At 35.5% G+C, this 22,931-nt stretch overlaps 1 protein-coding gene across 3 annotated transcripts in view; it reads left to right on the plus strand.

Annotated features, from left to right (window-relative positions):
* AKT3 (AKT serine/threonine kinase 3) overlaps positions 1 to 22,931 on the plus strand; it is a 320,125-nt gene that overhangs the window by 124,105 nt on the left and 173,089 nt on the right. For 2 of the 3 annotated variants that reach the window (XM_089919467.1, XM_089919426.1), the window contains exon 4: positions 10,506 to 10,650. In XM_089919467.1, the coding sequence (XP_089775593.1) occupies positions 10,506 to 10,650 (145 nt within the window). Of the gene's footprint in view, positions 1 to 9,208; positions 9,371 to 10,505; positions 10,651 to 22,931 lie in introns of all 3 variants that reach the window. The other variant, XM_089919512.1, reaches the window with a different exon arrangement.

A 22,931-nucleotide genomic window follows, 5' to 3' on the forward strand; every position in this document is an offset into this window, starting at 1 on the left:
TGCCCCTGAGGGGTGGCTGGGGGAGGGGAGGGGTTCCCACACTCGGGAGGGGCCTACCCATGGTGAAGAGATCAGCGGGAATGGAGGGAAACCTTCTCGGGATCGGAGGATCAGGAGGGAACACAGCCAGAATTTCCCACACCCACTCAGGCCCAGGGAGCCTGGTGAGGTCCAGCACCTGATCCTCTGCCCTCCAAGGCCCCCTCTGGCCATGTGGGGCCTGGGGGCATGGGAGGAAGGGAGGAAAAGTAGAGGCAAGAAGGGATTGGTGTCCCTGAGGGACAGCTGGGGGAGGGGAGGGGAGGGGCTGGGGGAGGGGTCACCCCGAGGCCCCTCTGGGGGCCTAGGCCCCACCCCACCACCATCCCCCCAGGGCCTCTTCCACCCACCTAAGCCTAGGCCCTGCCCCCGCCTAGCCCCACCCCCCACAGCTAAGCCTTTTTTTTTTTAAACAGCATGAGCAAGTGGGTTTTATTCCAGAAATGCAACATTGATTTAATATTAAGGCTCAATTAAGTTAAGTATACCACATCAATAGAATAAAGGACAAAAACCACATTAGCATCTCAGTAGCTGCATAAAAAGCATTGGGCAAAATTTAACATCCCTTCATGATAAAAACACTCAAACTAGAAATAGAAAGAAACATCTTCAACCTGATATAAGACATCTATGAAAAACCCACAGCTAACACCATACTTAATGGTGAAAGACAGAAATGCTTCCCCCTAAAATCAGGAACAATGCAAGAATGTCATCTCTCACCAATTCTATTCTATATTGTTCTGGAAGTTCTGGACAGGGCTATTAGGCAAAGGAAAGAAATAAAATGAATCTACATTGGAAAAGAAGTAAAACTTTTCTATTTGCAGATGACATAGTCCTGTGTATAGAAAATCCTAAAGAACCCCCACCCGCTGCACAAAACTATTAGACCTAATACAGGGACTCAACAAGGTTACAATACAAGATCATATACAAAAATCAATTGTATTTCTATTCACTTACAATGAATAATTCAAAAATGAAATTAATAAAACAGTTCCATTTACAATAGCATCAAAAGGATAATATACTTAGGAATAAATTTAACAAATGACATACAAGACTTGTACACTGAAAACTACACAAAACATTGTTGAGTGAAATTAAAGAAGATCTAAATAAGTGGAAAGGCACCTCACATTCACGTATTGGAAGACTTAGTGTTAAGATGGCAATACTCCCCTAGTAGACCTACTGATTCAATAAAATCCCTGTCAAAATTTGAACTGCTCTTTCCCCCCAGAAATTAATAATCTGACCCTAGAATTCTAACAATAACAAATAAAAGGGTCCTGGAATGGACGGAAAGTCTTGAAAAAGAAGAACAAAGTTCAAGTACTTACAATTCCCAATTTCAAAACCCACTACAAAGCTACTATAATCAAGACAGTATTGTACTGACATAAGGATAGTATAGAGACAGATAATGGAATAGAATGGAGAGTCCAGAAACAAACCCATATCTCTGTGGTCAATTGATTATTGTCAGGGGGTGCCAAGGCCATTCAATGGCAAAGAACAATGTTTCAACAAATGGTCTTGGGATAACTGGATGTTCACATGCAAAAAAATGAATTTAGACCTATACCTCACACTGTATACAGCAATTAACTAAAAACTGATCAAAAACCTAAATGTAAGAGCTAAAACTATAAAACACTCAGAAGAAAACATAGATGTAAATGTTAATAATCTTGGACTAGGCAGTGATTTCCTAGGTATGATACAAAAAGCACAAGCAAGAGAAGAAACAAAAATAGGTAATTTGGAATCATCAAAATTAAAACTTTTATCCTTTGAAAGACACTATCAAGAAAGTGAAAAGACAACCCATAGTATGGGAGAAAATGTTTGCAAATCATATACGTTATAAGGGACTTGTATCCAGAATATACAAAGAAATCTTACAACTCAATACAAAAGACAAATCACACAATTAAAAAATGAGCAAAGGATTTGAATAGAAATTTCTCCAAAGAAGGTATACAAATAGCCCATGAGCACATGAGAAGGTGCTCAACATCATTAGCTTCAGGAAAACAAAAATCAAAGTCACAGTGAGATACCACTTCACATGCACTGGGATAGCTACAATAAAACAGACAGATAATAGCAAGTGTGGAGAAATTGGAAGCCTCATACAGTGCTGGTTGGAGTGTAAAATGGTACAGCTGCTTTGGAAAACAATATGGCAGGTCCTCAAAAGTTAAATATAGAGTTACCATATGACCCAGCAATTCCTCTCCTAAGTATATACCACAAAGATATAAAAACTTATGTATACTCAAAAAAACTTATATATGATGTTCATAGTAGCATTATTCATAATTGCCAAAAAGTACAAACAATAGAAATATCCATGAACTGACAATTGGATAAATAAATATGGTACATTTTTACAATGTAATGTTATTCAAAAATAATAAGAAATGAAGTATTTCTTCATCATGGATGAGCCTGAAAAACATTTTGTTAAATCACAAGAAGCCAGTCGTAAAGAACAATATATTGTATGATTCCATTTATGTGAAGTGCTTAGAACAGGCAGACAGACAGAAAGTACATTGGTAGATGCCTAGGGTTAGGGTTTCTCGTTGGGGTGATTAAAATGTTCTTAAATGTGATTAAGTTATGGTGATGGTTGCACAATTTTGTGAACATACTAGATATCGCTGACTTGTTCACATTAAAGGAGTACTTTGTGTGATATGTGAATTATATTCCAATAAAGCTGTTAAAATTGATATACGTAAATAAATTAATTAAATAACACTTCAGTCTATGTCAGATATTCCAGTAATCCCAAACCTTCTCTGGAAATGACTGCTGTGATGCATGGATTGTGGTACCTTGGCTCCCAGGGCAGAGGTTGGGCCTGAGCTCCTGTGGTGGGAGTGCTGAGTCCAAACAGCTGGACCAACAGAGAAGCTCAGACCCCAGGGAATCTTAATTGGAGCGAGGTCTCCTGGAGGTCCTCATCTCAGCACCAAGACCCAGCTCTACCCAACTGCCTGCAAAACTCCAGTGCTGGATGCCGCAAGCCAAACAGCCAGTAAGACAGAAACACAGCCCCACCCATCAAAAAAAAAAAAAAACAGATGACAAAAACATTTTACAGATGGAGGAGCAAGGTAAAAACCTACAAGACCAAATAAAAGAAGAGGAAATAGGCAACCTACCTGAAAAAGAATACAGAGTAATGATAGTAAAGATGATCCAAAGTCACAGAAATGGAATGGAGGCACGGATCAAGAAAATACAAGAGATGGTTAACAAAGACCTAGTAGAACTAAAAAACCAAACAAACAGTGAATAACAACACAATAGCTGAAATGAAAACTACACTAGAAGGAATCAATAGCAGAATAACTGAGACAGAAGAATGGATAAATGAGCTGGAAGATAGAATGGTGGAAATAACCACTGAGGAGCAGAATAAAGAATGAAAAGAACTGAGGACAGTCTCAGAGACCTCTGGGACAATATTAAATGCAACAACATAACAAATTATAGGGGTCCCAGAAGAAGAATAGAAAGAGAAAGTGTCTGAGAAAATATCTGAAGAAATTATAGTTGAAAACTTCCCTAACGTGGGAAAGGAAATAGCCGCCCAAGTCCAGGAATCACAGAGAGTCCCATATAGGATAAACCTTAGGAGAAACACACCAAGACACATATTGATCAAACTAACAACAATTAAATTCAAAGAAAAAGAAATTAAAAACAGCAAGGGAAAAGCAACAAATAAAATACAAGGGAATCCCTATAAGGTTATTAGCTGATTTTTCAGCAGAAACTCTGCAGGTCAGAAGGCAGTGGCAGGATATATTTAAAGTGATGAAAGGGAAAAACGTACAACCAAGATTACTCTACCCAGCAAGGATCTCATTCAGATTCAACAGAGAAATCAAAAGCTTTACAGGCAAAAAAAAGCTAAGAGAATTCAGCACCACCAAACCAGCTTTACAACAAATGCTAAAGGAACTTCTCTAGGTGGGCAACACAAGAGAAGAAAAAGACCCACAAAAACAAACCCCAAACAATTAAGAAAATGGTAATAGGAACATACATACCAATAATCGCCTTGAATGTAAATGGATTTAATACTCCAACCAAAAGATACAGACTGGCTGAATGGATACAAAAACAGGACCCATATATGCTGTCTTCAAGAGACCCACTTCAGACTTAGGGATACATACAGACTGAAAGTGAGGAGATGGAAAAAGCTATTCCATGCAAATGGAAATCAAAAGAAAGCTGGAGTAGCAATACTCGTATCAGATAAAATAGACTTTAAAATAAAGGCTTGTTACAAGAGACATGGAAGGACACTACACAATGATCAAGGGATTAATCCAAGAAGAAAACATAATAATCATAAATATTTATGCACCCAACATAAGAGCACCTCAGTACATAAGGCAAATGCTAACAGCCATAAAAGGGGAAATCAACAGTAACACGATAATAGTGGTGGAATTTAACACCCTGTGTACACCAATGGACAGATCATCCAGACAGAAAATAAATAAGGAAACAGAAGCTTTAAATAACACAATACACCACATAGGTTTAATTGATATTTATAAGACATTCCACCGGAAAGCAGTAGAATACTGCTTAAGCGCACAAGGAACATACTCCAAGATAGATCACATCTTGTGTCACAAATCAAGCCTCGGAAAATGTAAGGAAATTGAAATCATATCAAGTATCTTTTTTGACCACAACGCTATGAGATTAGAAATCAGAGGAAAAAAGCTGTAAATAACACAAACACATGGAGGCTAAACAGTGTGCTGCTAAAAAACTAAGAGATCACTGAAGAAATCAAAGAGGAAAGAAAAGAAGTACATAGAAACAAATGACAACAAAAACACAATGACTCAAAACTGTGTTTCCAAAACACAGGAAAAGCACTTCTAAGAGGGAAGTATGTAGCAATTGAATCTCACCTCAAGAAACAAGAAAAATCTCACATAAACAATCTAACCTTACACCTAAAGCAACTAGAGAAAGAAGAACAAAGGAAACCCAAAGTTAGCAAAGGGAAAGAAATCATAAAGATCAGAGCAGAAATAAATGAAATGGAAATGAAGAAAACAATAGCAAAGATCAATAAAAAGTTGGTTCTTTCAGAAGATAAACAAAATTGATAAACCTTTAGCCAGACTCATCAAGAAAAAAAGGGAGAGGACTCAATAAAGTTAGAAATGAAAAAGCAGAAATTACAACTGACACCACAGAAATACAAAGGATCATGAGACTAATACAAGCAACTATGTGCAAATAAAATGGACAACCTGGAAGAAATGGACAATTCTTGGAAAGGTACAATTTTCCAAGACTGAACCAGGAAGAAATAGAAAATATAAACAGACCAATCATAGGTACTGAAATTGAAACTGTGATTGAAAATCTTCCAACAAACAAAAGTCTAGGACCAGATCACTTCACTGGCGAATTCTATCAAATATTTAGAGAAGAGCTAATACCTATCCTTCTCAAACTCTTCCAAAAAATTGCAGAGGGAGGATCACTCCCAAACTCGTTCAACGAGGCCACCATCACCCTGATACCGAAACCAAAGATATTAGACAAAAAAATTACAGACGAATATCACTGATGAGCATAGATGCAAAAAGGTGCTTAGAGAGAAATGTATCACCTCTAATGCTTGTATTTGAAAAGAAGAACGTTCTCTAGTCATTAAATTTCCATCTTAAGAAAGTAGAAAAGTACAGTAAATTAATCCCAGAGCAATCCAAAAGAAGGAAACAATAGAGAGTAGAATTCAATTAAATAGAAAGCAGAAAAATAATAGGGAATAATCCATAAACAAAAGTTCTTTGAAATACTTAATAGAATCAAAAAATGTCTTGGAAAATTGTTAGGAAAAAATAGAAAAAAGAGGGAAGACACAAATTACTGATACCCCTAGAAAACATTGGCAAACTTGGACAGCTCAATATCAATGAACAGTATTGAGTTTGAGTAAAAAAATTTTTCCTGAAGAAAAACTCCAATTCCAGATGACTTCACTGTTTACTTCTGTCAAGTATTTGAAGAGGAAATATTACCAAGCCTACACAATTAATTACATAAAATAATGGAGGTGGGAACCTTTCCCTTCTCATTTTATAAGGCTAGTGTCACCCTCATTCCAGAAAATGGTCAGTGCTACCATAAGAAGAGAGAACTATATCAACAAAATATTAGCAAACCAAATCCAACAACACATAAAAAGATCATACACCATAACCAATTGGGATCATCCCAAGTTCACAAGGATGGTTCAACATACACAAATCAGTCTATGTGGTACACCACATAAAAGCCAAAAACCACATGACCATCTCAATAGATGCAGAAAAAGCATTTGACAAAATTCAACATGTATTCATTATTAAAACTCTTACAAAAGTGGGTAGAGAGGGAACATATCTCAAGATAATAAAAGTTATTCATGACAGACCTATAGCCAATATAATACTCAGTGGTGAAAAGCTGAAAGCTTTCCCGCTAAAATCTGGAGCAAGACAAGGATACCCACTTGCACTTCTTCTATTCAACATAGTATTGGAAGTCCTAACCACGGCAGTCAAACATGAAGAAGAAATAAAAGGTATCCAAACTGGAATGCAAGAGGTCAAATTGTTATTATATGCAGATGATAATATATTATATATACAAAACCCTAAAGACTCCACATAAAAACTACTAGAAATGATAAACGAACTCAACAAGGTAGCAGGATACAAGATTAACATACAGAAATTGGTTGCATTTCTTTTCACCAATGATGAACTATCAGAGAATATAAAAAAACAATACCTTTAAAAATTGCACCCCCCAAAATAAAATACTTATGAATAAATTTGATCAAGGAGGTGAAAGACTTATACACTGAGAACTACAAAACATTAATAAGGGAAATTGAAGATAATTCAAAGAAATGGAAAGATATTCCATGCTCTTGGATTGGAAGAATTAATATTGTTAAAATGGCTATACTACTCAAAGCAATCTACAGATTTGATGCAATCCCTATCAAATTACCCATGACATTTTTCACAGAACTAGAACAAATAATCCTAAAATTCATATGGAACCATCCCTATCAAATTACCCATGACATCTTTCACAGAACTAGAACAAATAATCCTAAAATTCATATGGAACCATAAAAGACCCAGAATGACCAAAGCAATCCTGAAGAAAAAGAACAAAGCAGGAGGCATAACCCTCCCAGACTTCAGACAATACTACAAAGCTACAGTTATCAAAACAGTGTGGTATTGGCACAAAATCAGACATATGGATCAATGGAACAGTACAGAGAGCCCAGAAATAAACCCACACACCAGTTGTCAATTAATCTTCAACAAAGGGGGCAAGAATATACAACAGGGAAAAGATAATCTCTTCAGCAAGCGGTGTTGTGAAAGTTGGACAGCCACATATAAATCAATGAAATTAGAACACATCTTGTCACCATACACAAAAATAAACTCAAAATGGCTTAAAGACTTAAACATAAGAAATGACACCATAAAACTCCTAGAAGAGATCATAGGCTAAACATTCTCTGACATAAATCTTAACATTGTTTTCTTAGGTCAGTCTCCTAAGGCAAGAGAAATAAAAACAAAAATAAACAAATGAGACCTAATCAAACTTACAAGCTTTTGCACAGCATAGGAAACGATAAACAAAACGAAAAGACAACTTACAAGAATGGGAGAAAATATTTTCAAATATTGCAACCAACAAGAGCTTAATTTCCAAAATATACAAACAGCTCATAACAACAACAAAACAAACAGCCTAGTCAAACAATGGGCAGAAGACGTAAATAGAGATTTCTCCAAAGAACAAATATAGATGACCAATAGGCATGTGAAAAGATGCTCAACATTGCTATTGGAGAATGCAAATCAAAACTGCAATGAGGTACCACCTCACACCAGTCAGAATGTCCATCATTAAAAAGTTACAAATAACAAATGCTGGAGAGGATGTGGAGGAAAGGGAACCCTCCTACATTGTTGATGGGAATGTAAGTTGGTGCAGCCACTGTGGAAAACGGTATGGAGGTATCTCAGAAATCTACAAACAGAATTAGCATCTGATCCAGCAATCCCACTCCTGGGCATATATTCATACAAAAGTATAATTCAGGGGTTCCCTGGTGGCACAGTGGTTGAGAGTCCACCTGCTGATGCAGGGGACACAGGTTCATGCCCCGGTCCGGGAAGATCCCACATGCCACGGAGCGGCTACCCATGAGCCATGGCTGCTGAGCCTGCATGTCCGGAGCCTGTGCTCCACAACGGGAGAGGCCACAACAGTGAGAGGCTCATGTACCGCCAAAAAAAAAAAAAAAAAAAAAGTATAATTCAGAAAGCCATGTGCCCCTATGTTCATAGCAGCTGTATTCACAATAGCTAAGACATAGAAACAACCTAAATACCCATCGACAGATGAATGAATAAAGATGTGGTACATATATACAATGGAATACTACTCAGCCATGGAAAAGAACGAAATGCCATTTGCAGCAACATGGATGCAACTAGAGATTATCATACTAAGTGAAGTAAGTCAGAAAGAGAAAGACAAAATATTATATCGCTTATATGTGGAATCTAAAATATGACACAAATGAACCTATCTATGAAACAAAAACAGAATCTTAGACCTAGAGAACAGACTGGTGGTTGCCAAGGGAGAGGGAGTTGGGGGAGCGATAGAATGGCAGGTTGGGGTTAGCAGATGTAAGCTTTTATATATAGAATGGAGAAACAACAAAGTCCTATATAGCACAGGGAACTATGTTCAATATCCTATCATAAACCATAAAGGAAAAGAATACATTAAAAACATGTATATATATTTAACTGTATTACTTTGCTATACAGCAAAATTAGCATTGTAAATCAACTATAGTTCACTAAAAATATTGATTTAAGAAAAGAAGAAGTAGCCCAATGTACTTTTGACTATAGTCAATGCAAAATTTCTTAACAAAAGTTTGACAAATCAAATTCAAAAAATATGCAAGAAAAAGGTTAACACATTATGACTAAATGGAGTTTATACTAGAATTCAGTTGTATTAACATCTGAAAATCGTTCAACTAATTTCACTGTATTAATAGGATAAAAGAGAACTACATGGTCATTTCAACAGGTGCAGAAGAAGCATTTGAAAAAATTCAACACTCTTTCATAACAAAAACACTCAGCTGGCTAGGAATGGAAGGGAACTTACTCAACTTGATTAAGGGTATCTACAAACTACAGGTTAATAATACTCAAAGGTAAAAGGCTTGATATTTTCTCTCTTAACATGTGGAACAAAGTAAGAATGTCTGCTGTCACCACTTTTAACATTGTACTGATGGTCTGTTCTAGTGCATTATAAGGCAAGAGAAAGAGATGAAAGGGAAACACACTGGAAAGGAAGAAGTAAATTGCTCTTATTTGTAGACAGTATGGTAGTATTTGTAGAAAATTCAGAAAAATAAAAGCTGTTAGAAATAGTAAATGAAATTATTAAGGCTATAGAATAAAAGGTCAACATAGAAAAAGCAATTGTATTTCTAAATACTAGCAAGAAAAATTAGAAAATGAAAAAAAATTTAAACTTCCATAATAGCATAAAAGAATACTTAGAAATAAATTCAGTTAAAGATTTGCAAGACATTTTCACAGAAAATTACAAAACACTGCATTAGAAAATTGAAGACCTAAATAAATGGAGAGCTATACCATGTTCATGGATTGGAAGACTTAGTTTATTAAGATGGCAATATCCTCCAGATTGACCTACAGATTTAATGCAATTCTAACAGACTTTGTCTTAAGAAATCTGCAAACTGATTTTATTTATATGGAAATAAATGATCCTTTATCTGATAGCACAAGTGTCAAAAAGTAAAAGCTTCATACTACTGCTCCTGAGATTTATTATTTAAGCTACAAACTGTGCCTATCATTTTTTAAAACAGAAACTTACCTATGATCTGGGAACAGTTTTTGCCTTTGAAAGCTTTTTCTTGGAACACCTGTTGGACCATAATAAAGAAACTGAGTATGTCAGTGATGGACTTACAATGGCTAAACAATACATTTTAAAAGTGTGGCAAAGTTTTGGGGGTTCATATACTTTATAGATAAGATGTGTGCAGATAATTAAAATTTAACCATACTTTAAAAGGATTTTTAGTCAATTTTCTTACAATTGTCTTCTCCGTCTCCCCTTCTCCTCCCCCTCCTCCTCCTCCTTCTTCTTTGTTAATATACCTCCAAATAAATGCTAGTATATCTTGAGGTAAAGATGGGGCTTATGTATTACTCTGGAATAGACTTTGTGTTGATTTTATATTTTATAAAAGAGAAATATTTGCATCATTATGATTCTTTATTAATGGGAATTTTTTCTTGTTTTTGTAGGGAAGAATGGACAGAAGCTATCCAGGCTGTAGCAGACAGACTCCAGAGGCAAGAAGAGGAGAGAATGAATTGTAGTCCAACTTCACAAATTGATAATATAGGAGAGGAAGAGATGGATGCTTCTACAACCCATCATAAAAGAAAGGTAGAAAATAACATCTTACTCCCCTCCTCAGCACAACATTTATATGTGTAGAAGAAATACGTTAACAACTTCCATTTGCAAAAACTGTTAGCCAATTCTCTTATGATATGCTATTATATTGGTGTGGATGGTTTTTAATAAGGTGAATCTTAAACCTGTCATTGTTTAAAACGAAATAATTGAAACATCACTTTATTTCAGTGTTTCAGCAATTACCGCTGAATGCTGAAAGGGCTGTTAGGAAGTTGTGATTGATGTGCCATCATACTATTTTATAATTTGCATTTTTCCCTTATTGTTTTTAATACTATTTTAGAAACTTGGAAATAAAGTGTTTTCCCTAATATGGTCCTTTTCTATTTGGCATTCTGTGTTCTCCTGAAAGCAGAAGGTGAAATGGCTCTGGTATACTTCCTGCTTTGTGCCCCAGCCTCACTAATGTCAGCAGGAAAGCAAACAGTCTTGGAAATTATAGCTTTTTATTTTAGTGGCTGCTTCTGAGCCAATGAGAGAAATAGATTTTTTCTTCCCTCAGTGCTCCAGAATAATAATTGCCAATTTATATATTTATGAGAATTATAAATTATGTTTTTCATTGCTATAGAAAATTGCAAAGCAACTCCCTATGTAAAAAGTGGTATTTTAAGATTAAGGGTAAAAGTATTCAAAATAGATGAACATGCCATTTTTAATGTTAGAATATATTTGTTATAATAGATTTTAAATTAATCTTCAGGTACGAAAATGCTAATTATTAAGGTAATGATCCATGTAATTTGGTATTAGCACAGTGATTAAGAACTCTTTGGAGTTAGACTGCCTGAGTTCAAATCCTCTTTTTCCTATGTGCTAACCATGGGAACTTGCTGAGCTTTACAGTTACAACTTAGATTTAGTTAATCATCCTTTCCTTACCTGAAATTTCTATTCTAATTAGAATAATATTCTATACTTGATCTTGGCCAAATGTCTGAGAACCCTGTATGTCTTCCTTGAAAACTAATCCTCTATTTGTTAGTTGAATTTTATCCCTGTTTTCTTTTGAATCACCTTAACAACGCTCTGCCCTTGTTCCTCAGGCACTGCAAAGAGAAAAATACAATCTAGCTTTAGCCACCTTCTCAGAGAGAAAAAAGCTTCTTTTGCTCATGTATATGCACATGTACACAATTAATTTGAAATTTGACTATGCTTATAAATTTAAAGTCATATCCTGATTATTGTCACCCTTTGAGTAATAAACTACCTTGTTCAGTAACAAGCTAGACTGCTGTAGAAATTCTTAATAAGAAAGATTAATAGTAAGATGCTGTTTAGGCAGTTAGAGGTTGAAAGTGGGAAGTTTATAACACTCTAACTAGAAATACTGTTACTGATAGATGTAAGAATTTTGGAAATGAATATTTGCAGAAGAACTTTGAATGAAGAGAGACAACCATTTTGAAAGATATAAAAATGGAAAACTATGGAAGATCCTTCTTTTTCTGTTAAGGCAGGTTGTAAATAATTATTAAAGCATAATACGTTTTCCTGTTTTTTTACCAGTTGATTATCTTAGAATTTATCACCTTCACTAATTATCACTTACAAAGATTTATTATATGCTTATTTTGTGCTAGGCTCTGAGCAGTACTTTTATATGTGTTATCTCATTTGATCCTCATAGGAATCATATGAGGTAGGTACTGTTATCCCATTTTACAGTTGAGTCCTATGATATTTAAAGAAGTTAAATATCTTATTCAAGCATATAATGACTTTACACACTATGCAACTTCAGTATGCAGTCTACTTTTTTTTGATTCACATATCTTGAGCTTCTATAATCTCTATAATTGTTTTAGTCATAACATAAACGAGCTATATTAGAAACAAAATTATACAGATAGACTCTCTTATATTTGTACTCTGTTTCTCAAAATAGTATGTCAAATTGTTGCATTTACACAGTGCTTGAATATTAATTTCATTTTATATTAGAGCACTCTTGGAAAAAATCAGTAGAATTTTAATATTATAGAATGCTGGTAGAAAGTGAGGTTTTTGTTGTCCTACTGCTTGAGTTCATGTCCTGGGTCTACAATGTGTGTAATTGTGGGGAAAGTCCCTTAATCTTTCTGTCCTTTAGTCCCTTTATCTATAAAAGGAAGATAACAGTGGTACTTACCTCATAGAGTTGTGAGGATTAAAATATAGTTTGGAATATATGTGAAGTACGTATATACTAAGTGCTCAATGAATATTAGCTATTATTAGCTAGTATTCTACTTTATCTACATAAACATAATTAAACATTCCCACATTTTTAAACTGGAGTCTCCTAGAATTCTCTTGTTGAAACTAAGCCTCCAAAATGAAAAATTGATAGAAGTATTTTGAATTTGGGGGGGTCGGGGTCCATTGTCTTATTTAGCCTATATCTTATTTCCATTGTAATTTTAAAATTTTATTTAATATGAAATAGTATAAAAAGTTTGAAATAACAAAGAGTCCAGAAAAAGAACATTTGTACCACTAACTATGCTATAACAATCGTAATAACTTGGTTCAAAAGGGTGAAATGTTACTATCACTTCCTTAAGATGACTCTAAAACTACAGTTGACACATGAACAACACAGAAGCTTGGTGAGCTGCCCTCTGCACAGTTAAAATTCTGCCTATAAGTTATAGTCGGCCCTCTGTGTCCCAGTTCTCCCTATCTGTGGTTCCTCTGATGCAACATTTCCTCCACATGCACTCTTGTTTTGTATCTGTGTTTCTGCATTTGAGGATTCAACCAACAGTGGATCAAAAAAATGAGTAGAAAAAAATCCACATGTAAATGGATCCACAGAATTCAAACCCATGTTGTTCAAGAGTCAGCTATATATCCTTTATGAATTTCAGTTATAAAAAGAATGTACAAGTTCAGATTACTTTAAATTTTAGATTGTAAACACAAATATTTTCAGATAAGAATATCCTTCTCTGAGAGATAGCTTCAGGATGGCGGAGGAGTAAGGCATGTAGCTCACCTTCCTCCCCATGAATACATCAAAAATACATTTACATGAGGAACAGCTCCTACAGAACACGTACTGAACGCTGGCAGAAGACCTCAGACTTCCCAAAAGGCAAGAAACTCCCCACATACCTGGCTGTGTGGCTAACAGGGTCTTGGTGCTCCGGCCAGGTGTCAGGCCTGAGCCTCTGAGGTGGGAGAGCCGAGTTCAGGACATTGGTCCACCAGAGACCTCCCAGCCCCATGTAATATCAAATGGCAAAAGCTCTCTCAGAGATCTCCACCTCAACAGGAAGAGCCAGCTACACTCAACAACCAGCAAGCTACAGTGCTGGACAACCTATGCCAAACAACTAACAAGACAGGAACACAACCCTACCCATTAGTGGGAAGGCTGCCTAAAATCATAATAAAGTCACAGACACCCCAAAACACACCAGAAGATGTGGACATTCCATCCAAAAACAACAGAATACACTTTCTTCTCAAGTGTTCATGGAACATTCTCCAGGATAGATCATATCTTGGTCACAAATCAAGCCTTGGCAAATGCAAGAAAATTGAAATCATATCATGTATCTTTTCTGACCACAACGCTATGAGACTAAATATAAATTACAGGAAAAAAATCTGTGAAAAATACAAATACATGGAGGCTAAACAATACTACTAAATAACCAAGACATCACTGAAGAAATCAAAGAGGAAATCAAAAAATACCTAGAAACAAATGACAATGAAAACACGAGGACCCAAAACCTATGGGATGCAACAAAAGCAGTTCTAAGAGGAAAGTTTATAGCAATACCTACCTCAAAAAACAAGAAACATCTCAAATAAACAACCTAACCTTACACCTGAAGCAGTTAGAGAAAGAAGAACAAAAAACCCCCAAATTTAGAAGAAGGAAAGAAATCATAAAGATCAGATCAGAAATAAATGAAAAAGAAATGAAGGAAACAATAGCTAAGATCAAAAAAACTAAGAGCTGGTTCTTTGAGAACATAAACAAAATTAATAAACCATTAGCCAGACTCATCAAGAGAAAAAGGGAGAAGACTCAAATCAATAGAATTAGAAATGAAAAAGGAGACATAACAACTGACACAGCAGAAATACAAAGGATCATGAGGGATGACTACAAGCAACTATATGCCAGTAAAATGGGCAACCTGGAAAAAATGGACAAATTCTTTAAAAGCACAACCTTCTGAGACTGAACCAGGAAGAAATAGCAAAAATGAACAGACCGATCACAAGCACTGAAATTGAAACTGTGATTTAAAAATCATCCAACAAACAAAAGCCCAGGACCAGATGGCTTCACAGGCGAATTCTATCAAACATTTAGAGAAGAGCTAACACCTGTCCTTCTCAAACTCTTCCAAAATATAGCAGAGAGAGGAACACTCCCAAACTCATTCTATGAGGCCACCATCACCCTGATAGCAAAACCAGACAAAGATGTCACAAGACAAGGAAACTACAGGCCAATATCACTGATGAACATAGATGCATAAATCCTCAAAAAAATACTAGCAAACAGAATCCAACAGCACATTAAAATGATCATACACCATGATCAAGTGGGGTTTATCCCAGGAATGCAAGGATTTTTCAATTTACACAAATCAATCAATGTAATACACCATATTAACAAATTGAAGGAGAAAAACCATATGATCATCTTGATAAAAGCTTTCACAAGAAAAAGCTTTTGACAAAATTCAAAATTTTGAATTTTTGATAATTGATTAATGATAAAAACTCTCCAGAAAGTAAGCATAGAGGGAACTTACCTCAACATAATAAAGGCCATGTATGCCACAGCCAACTTTGTTCTCACTGGTGAAAAACTGAAACCATTTCCACTAAGATCTAGAACAAGACAAGGTTGCCCCCTCTCACCACTATTATTCAACATAGTTTTGGAAGTTTTAGCCACAGCAATCAGAGAAGAAAAAAAAATGAATCCAAATCAGAAAAGAAGTAAAACTGTCACTGTTTGCATATGACATGATACTATACATAGAGAATCCAGAGATGCTACCAAAAAACTACTAGAGCTAATCAATGAATCTGGTAAAGTAGCAGGATATAAAATTAATGCACAGAAATCTCCTGCATTCCTTTATACTAATGATGAAAAATATGAAGGAGAAATTAAGGAAACACTCCCATTTACCACTGCAACAAAAAGAATAAAATACCTAGGAATAAACCTACCTAAGGAGACAAAAGACCTGTATAAGACACTGATGAAATAAATTAAATACAAACAGATGGAGAGATATACCATGTTCTTGGATTGGAAGAATCAACAATTGTGAAAATGACTATACTACCAAAGCAATCTACAGATTCAGTGCAATCCCTATCAAACTACGAATGGCATTTTTCACAGAACTAGTACAAAACATTTCACAATTTGTATGAAAACACAAAAGACCCCAGATAGCCAAAACAATCTTGAGAAAGAAACCTGGAGCTGGAGGAATCGGGTTCCCTGACTTCAGACACTACTACAAAGCTACAGTAATCAAGACAGTATGGTACTGGCACAAAAACAGAAATATAGGTCAATGGAAAAGGATAGAAAGCCCAGAGATAAACCCACACACAAATGGTCACCTTATCTTGATAAAGGAGGTAAGAATATACAATGGAGAAAAGACAGCCTCTTCAATAAGTGGTGCTGGAAAAACTGGACAGGTACATGTAAAAGAATGAAATTATAACACTCCCTAATACCTTACACAAAAATGAACTCAAAATGGAGTAAAGACCTAAATGTAAGGCCAGGCACTATCAAACTCTTAGAGGAAAACAGGCAGAACACTCTAAGACATAACATCACAGCAAGATCTTTTTTGACCCACCTCACCGAGAAATGGAAATAAAAACAAAAATAAAAAGATGGGACCTAATGAAACTTAAAACTTATGCAAAGCAAAGGAAAACATAAACAAGATGAAAAGACAACCCTCAGAATGGGAGAAAATATTTGCAAACGAAGCAGCCGACAAAGGATTAATCTGCAAAATACACAGGCAGCTCATGCAGCTCAATATCAAAACAAACAACCCAATCCAAAAGTGGGCAGAAGACGTAAATAGACATTTCTCCAAAGGAGATATACAGATTGCCAGCAAACACATGAAAGGATTCTCAGTATCACTAATCATTAGGAAATGCAAATCAAAATCACAATGAGGTATCACCTTACAGTAGTCAGAATGGCCATCATCAAAAAATCTACAAACAGTAAATGCTGGAGAGGGTGAGGGTGTGGAGAAAAGGAAACCATTTTGCACTCCTGGTGGGAATGTAAATTGATAGAGCCAGTATGGTGAACAGTATGGAGGTTCCTTAAAAAACTAAAAATAGAACTACCATTTGACCCAGCAATCCCACTAATGGGCATATACCCTGAGAACACCATAATTCAAAAAGAGTCATGTACCACAATGTTCATTGCAGCTCTATTTACAATAGCCAAGACATGGAAGCAACCTAAGTGTCCATCGACAGATGAATGGATAAAGAAGATGTGACAAATATATACAATGGAATATTACTCAGCCATAAAAAGAAACGAAATTGAGTTATTTGTAGTGAGCTTGTTGGACCTAGAATGTGTCATACAAGAGTGAAGTAAGACAGAAAGAGAAAACAAATACCATATGCTAACACATGTATATGGAATCTAAAAAAAAAAATTAAAAAATGGTTCTGTATAACCTAGGGGCAGGACAGGAAGGAATAAAGACACAGACGTAGATAATGGGCTTGAGGAAACGGGGAAGAGGAAGGGTAAGCTGGGACGAATGAGAGAGTGGCATGAACATATATATACTACCAAATGTAAAATAGCTAGCTAGTGGGAAGCAGCCGCATAGCACAGGGAGATCAGCTTGGTGCTTTGTGTCCACTTGCAGGGGGCATAGGGTGGGTGGGAGGGAGACACAAGAGGGAAGAGATATGGGGATGTATGTTTATGTAAAGCTGATTCACTTTGTTATATAGCAGAAACTAACACACCATTGTAAAGCAATTATACTCCAATAAAGATGTTTTAAAAAAATGAATATCCTTCTCATAATTTACAGAATATATTTTCTTCTTTGTTCACTTTTTGACAAATGGGCACTAGGATGAAGAAAATACCTACTGATTATGGTAGCTATGCTGAGAATTGTCTTAACTGCTCTCTGTTACATTGATCAGACAGATGTGGTAGAGTATTGCCATAGTGTCTGCTCTGCAGCTTGAAACTCTTGGAGAGGGAAGAATACTGGTGGTGGAGAGAAGAGGCAACGGCCTTGCAACCAGATTCAAGTGCTAATCTTTGTTTAAATTAAAGATGATTTTTCAAAGGAATTTGATTAGAGCAGTGGTCCCCAACCCCCCCTCATCCACACACACCCCCGCCCCCGCCAGGCCGCACAGCAGGAAGTGAGCAGCGGGTGAGCGAGCGAAGCTTCATGTGTCGCTCCCCATTGCTCCCCATCTCTTGCATTACTCCGTCAACCATCCCTCCCACCCTCAGTCCGTGTTAAAATTGTCTTCCACGAAACAATTACACAAAAATGAAGGTTGGGGTCTGCTGGACTAGAGGACGCAGGAATGCTTAATCTTGGTCTGCCAAGCTGCCATTATCTATACCCTGTCATCTATGTGAAGTGGCACAGCATAAAAGGATTAACAGTCAAATGGGAATAAAAATTCTGCTTAGTTTTCAAGTAACCAATGTAGGCCTCTCTGGGAGCAGCTGTTTATCATCTCATGACTTACGTAAGAAGTATAATCAGTACCTCCTATATTCCCATTATGTCTGATTCCAGTTCTTGGAATTTTCTTACTTACTGCCTGACTACCATAACTGATAACAATGGGTAGCATACAGAGGAGAGGAATAAAAGAACAGACCTGCTGAAATCAAGTGATCTCTCACTTCCTACTCAGAGGGAGGAGCAGCATAATCTGTGTTGTAGAAGTTGACTGATAAGATTAGAGCTTCCCCTTCCTTGGGCAAAAGCACTAGAGGAAGCAGGCAGAGAGGTGAACTTCTTGAAAGCCTCCTTTCACTCCATGGGCCTTATTTGGTTTATCTCTTACATTGTAAATATATGTGGAATTAATCTTTTTTGACCAAATATGCTAAAACCATTGTATTTTTTTCTTTGTATTCCTCTTCAATTATATATAAATATTTGTAACCTAATTTGGGGGCTAGACAACCTTTTTCTTACATTCTAGTGTGTGTGATTTGAATATACTTATTAAGCACTTTTTGTATATGCACATGCATCTCTTAACCTAAAACAGCCACGTTGATATGTTAGAGATTATGTAAAAGAAAGAGTATAACTATAACTCTGTAAAATATTTCCCTAATAAATTCTTACGTTTGGGTTTTAGAGGGTTAATTTTTCTGGAGAGTGTCTTATGCTCTTAAAAAAATTTTTTTTTATTGAAATATTGTTGATTTACAATATTGCACTAGTTTCAGCTCATATTTTTAAACTTTTTTTATTGAAGTGTAGCTGATATACGGTATTGTGTTAGTTGATTTACAATTTGTGTTGGTTTCCCCTTTGGTAACCATAGATTGTTTTCTATGTCTGTGAGTCTGTTTCTGTTTTGGAAATAATTCATTTGTACTTTTTAAAAAGTTTCCACATATAAGTGATGTAATATTTGCATTTCTCTGACTTACCTTCACTTAGTATGATAATCTCTAGGTCCATCCACGTTGTTGCAAATGGCATTATTTCGTTCTTTTTTCATGGCTGAGTAATATTCCATTGTGTGTGTGTGTGTGTGTGTGTGTGTGTGTATCATATCTTTATCCATTCATGTGTTGATTGACACTTAGTTTGCTTCTATATCTTGGCTATTGTAAATAGTATGTTATGCTCTTATTTTTAATTAAAATCTTATTGTATCTTTTCCCTTAACACCATCCAAGAGAGGAAAATAGTTTACATTTCATTTGTAAAGACTAGATAATCACCGTGTATACCGCACTGAAGATGAACATTTGGTATCAAAGATAATTTTTAAATTTTCCAAAGTTTTATCAAAATAGATATGATAAATGGTTCTGATTTTATCATATAGTAATATAAATTTTATATAGTAATGTAAATTTTTGTTAGTAATATAAGTTTCCATGTAAATTCCTCTTTTTTTTTAAGATTGACATACTGACAGAAGCTATGAAATTTAGTGTTAAGTCTGTCATCCTTTTTTAAAACCTCCTTGTCTCTAAGAATTACAATCCTTAAAGAATATAGTACTATTTCATTATTATATATTGCTTTTCATGTGAAAATGTCATAAAGCAATTTACAGCTTATTTTCTAATTTTTATCCCCAGAATTCATTTTCATTTTATATGATATTTAGTAATGGGACACAGCAAGTATCATTTTCCAGTGTTTTTAGATATAAAATTAGGTGATTACTGTTCAAATAAAGTTGTGAGCAATAAAAATAACATTATGGCTTATTTATGAGAATAATGTCTCTCAGTTCTTCACTGCTGTGAAGTAAAGTTCCCAAATTTAATATCTTAAAACAATGACAGTATATAATTTCTTCTGATTTTGTGGTTTGCCTGGGCAATTCTGCTGGTCTCAGTTGGACTTTTCAAGCAGCTGCATTCAGCTGGCACATGGACTGGGCTGGAAAATCCATGAAAGCCGTTCTCCCATGTCTGGATTTTTGGTTCTCCTCCAGTAAGCTCTCTCTTCATATGATGTCTCATATTCCAGGGCCTCTCCATATGGCCTTTTTCTTCAGCAGATAGCCTGGACTTCCTTACAGCATGAGAGCTGACTTTTAAGAATGAAACTTTTCCAAGAGGGAGAAAGCATACGCTCCCAGACTTAAAGGCTAAGTCCGGAACTGGCACTCTATCACTTTGATGGTATTTTGTGTTTAAAGCTGGACACAAAGCCAGCCCAGGGAGAGGGAAAGTTGACTCCACTTCTTCATGGGAGGAATGGCATGTACATACAGGGAGTCGGGGCTGGAGGAATTAGTGTCTGCCATTTTTGGAGACTACCTAGCACAAAGAGCTTTGTGGTAATATAGTATTACTTGATTTTTAAAAACTTGTTAATGAAAATGAAATTACTTAGTATTACCCACTGTTTGTTCAAATAACACTAGTTCTGTTAACTCTATTCTGTATATTTAGAGTGACATCTTTGGGTTTTAGTTGAATTAATAAATATACTTGGTTATTTTCCCTATCTCTTGCTACTTTTCTTTGAATTAGAGATGCTACTGAATGATTAAGATAGTGTAACTTGACATTTGGAAAAATTACCAAGATTATAGATAGCAAATATTATTGAAAAGGAGTGAAGGCATTCATTTCTAAAATTTTTAGAATTTTTACATGTATCTACAGACATATTCACCAGTGAACCATCTGGTCCTAGTTTTCTTGTTGAAAGGTTTTTTACCACAAATTCAATTTCCTTGATAGATATAGGATGTTCAAGTTACCTATTTCTTCTTGAGTAACCTTTGAATTTGAACCTTTCAAGGAATTTGTTCACTTCATATAAGTTGTTGATTTTATGAACATAAAGTTGTTTATAATACTCCCTTGGGATCTTTTCAGTATCTGTAGAAACTGTAATGATGTTACCTCTCTCATTCCTGATATTGGTTATTTGCATCCTCTTGCTTTCTTTTCCTGAATAATCTGGCTAGAGATGTATCAATTTTATTGATTTTCTCAAAGAACAAGCTTTTGGTTACATCAGTTTTTCATTCTTCTTATTTTTTTTTCATTTTTTTTAATTGGAGTATAGTTGATTTACAATGTTGTGTTAGTTTCTGCTGTAAAGCAGAGTCAGTTATGCATATACATATATCCACTCTTTTTTAGATTCTGTTCCCACATAGGTCATTATAAAGTACTGAATAGAGTTCCCTGTGCTCTTCTTCAGGTTCTTATTATTTATCTGTTCTATATATGGTATGTATATGTCAAATTTGAATCTCCCAATTTATCCCTTTCCCTCCCTTCCCCCCGATAACCACAAGTTTATTTTTGACATCTGTGACTCAACTTCTATTTTGTAAATGGGTTCATTTGTACCATTTCTTTAGATTCCGCATATAAATGATATCATATGGTATTGTTTTCTCTGACTTACTTCACTCAGTATGACAAACTCTAGATCCAACCATGTCGCTGAAAGTGGCATTATTTCATTCTTTCTTATGGCTGAGTAATATTCCATTGTATATATGAACCACCTCTTCCTTATCCATTCCTCCATTTATGGATATTTAGGTTGCTTCCATGTCCTGGCTGTTGTAAATAGTAATGCAGTGAACATTGGGGTGCCTGTATCTTTTCGAATTATGGTTTTCTCTGGGTATATGCCCAGGAATGGGATTGCTGGATCCTATGGTAGCTTTATTTTTAGTTTTTTAAGGAATCTTCATACTGTTCTCCATAGTGGCTGTACCAGTTTACATTCCCACCAACAGTGCAAGAGGGTTCCATTTTCTCCACACCCTCTCCAGCATTTATTCTTTCTAAGTTTTTTAATGATGGCCATTCTGACCCGTGTGAGGTGGTACCTCATTGTACTTTTGGTTTGCATTTCTCTAATAATAAGTGATGTTGAGCAACTTTTCATGTGTCTTTTGGTCATTTGTATGTCTTCTTTGGAGAAATATCTGTTTAGATCTTTGGCCCATTTTTTAAATGTGTTTGTTTTTTTGATACTGAGCTGTATGAGCTCTTTGTGTACTTTGGAGATTAATCCCTTGTCCGTTGCTTCGTTTGTAGATATTTTCTCCCATTCTATGGGTTTTCTTTTCGTTTTGTTTATGGTTTCCTTTGCTGTGAAAAAGCTCTTATGTTTAATTAGATCACATTTATTTTTGTTTTTATTTTCATAACTTTCAGAGGTGGATCAAAAAAGCCGTTGCTGCCATTTATGTCAGAGAGTGTTCTGCCCATGTTTTTCTCTAAGAGTTTTATAGTATCTGGTGTTACATTTAGGTCTTTAATGCATTTGGATTTATTTTTGTGTATGGTGTTAGAGAATGTTCTAATTTCATTCTTTTACATCTAGTTTTCCAGTTTTCCCAGTGCCTCTTATTGAGAATTCCTCCATTGTGTATTCTTGCCTCCTTTGTCATAGATTAGGTGAATATAGGTGTGTGGTTTATCTCTGTACTTTCTATCCTGTTCCATTGATCTATATTTCTGTGTTTTTGTGACAGTACCATACTGTTTT

Source organism: Delphinapterus leucas, chromosome 1 (assembly GCF_059928025.1).
Source record: "Delphinapterus leucas isolate spDelLeu-1000000601 "Yukka" chromosome 1, BTC_Dleu_Yukka2, whole genome shotgun sequence".
NCBI classification, from domain to species: Eukaryota; Metazoa; Chordata; class Mammalia; order Artiodactyla; family Monodontidae; genus Delphinapterus; species Delphinapterus leucas.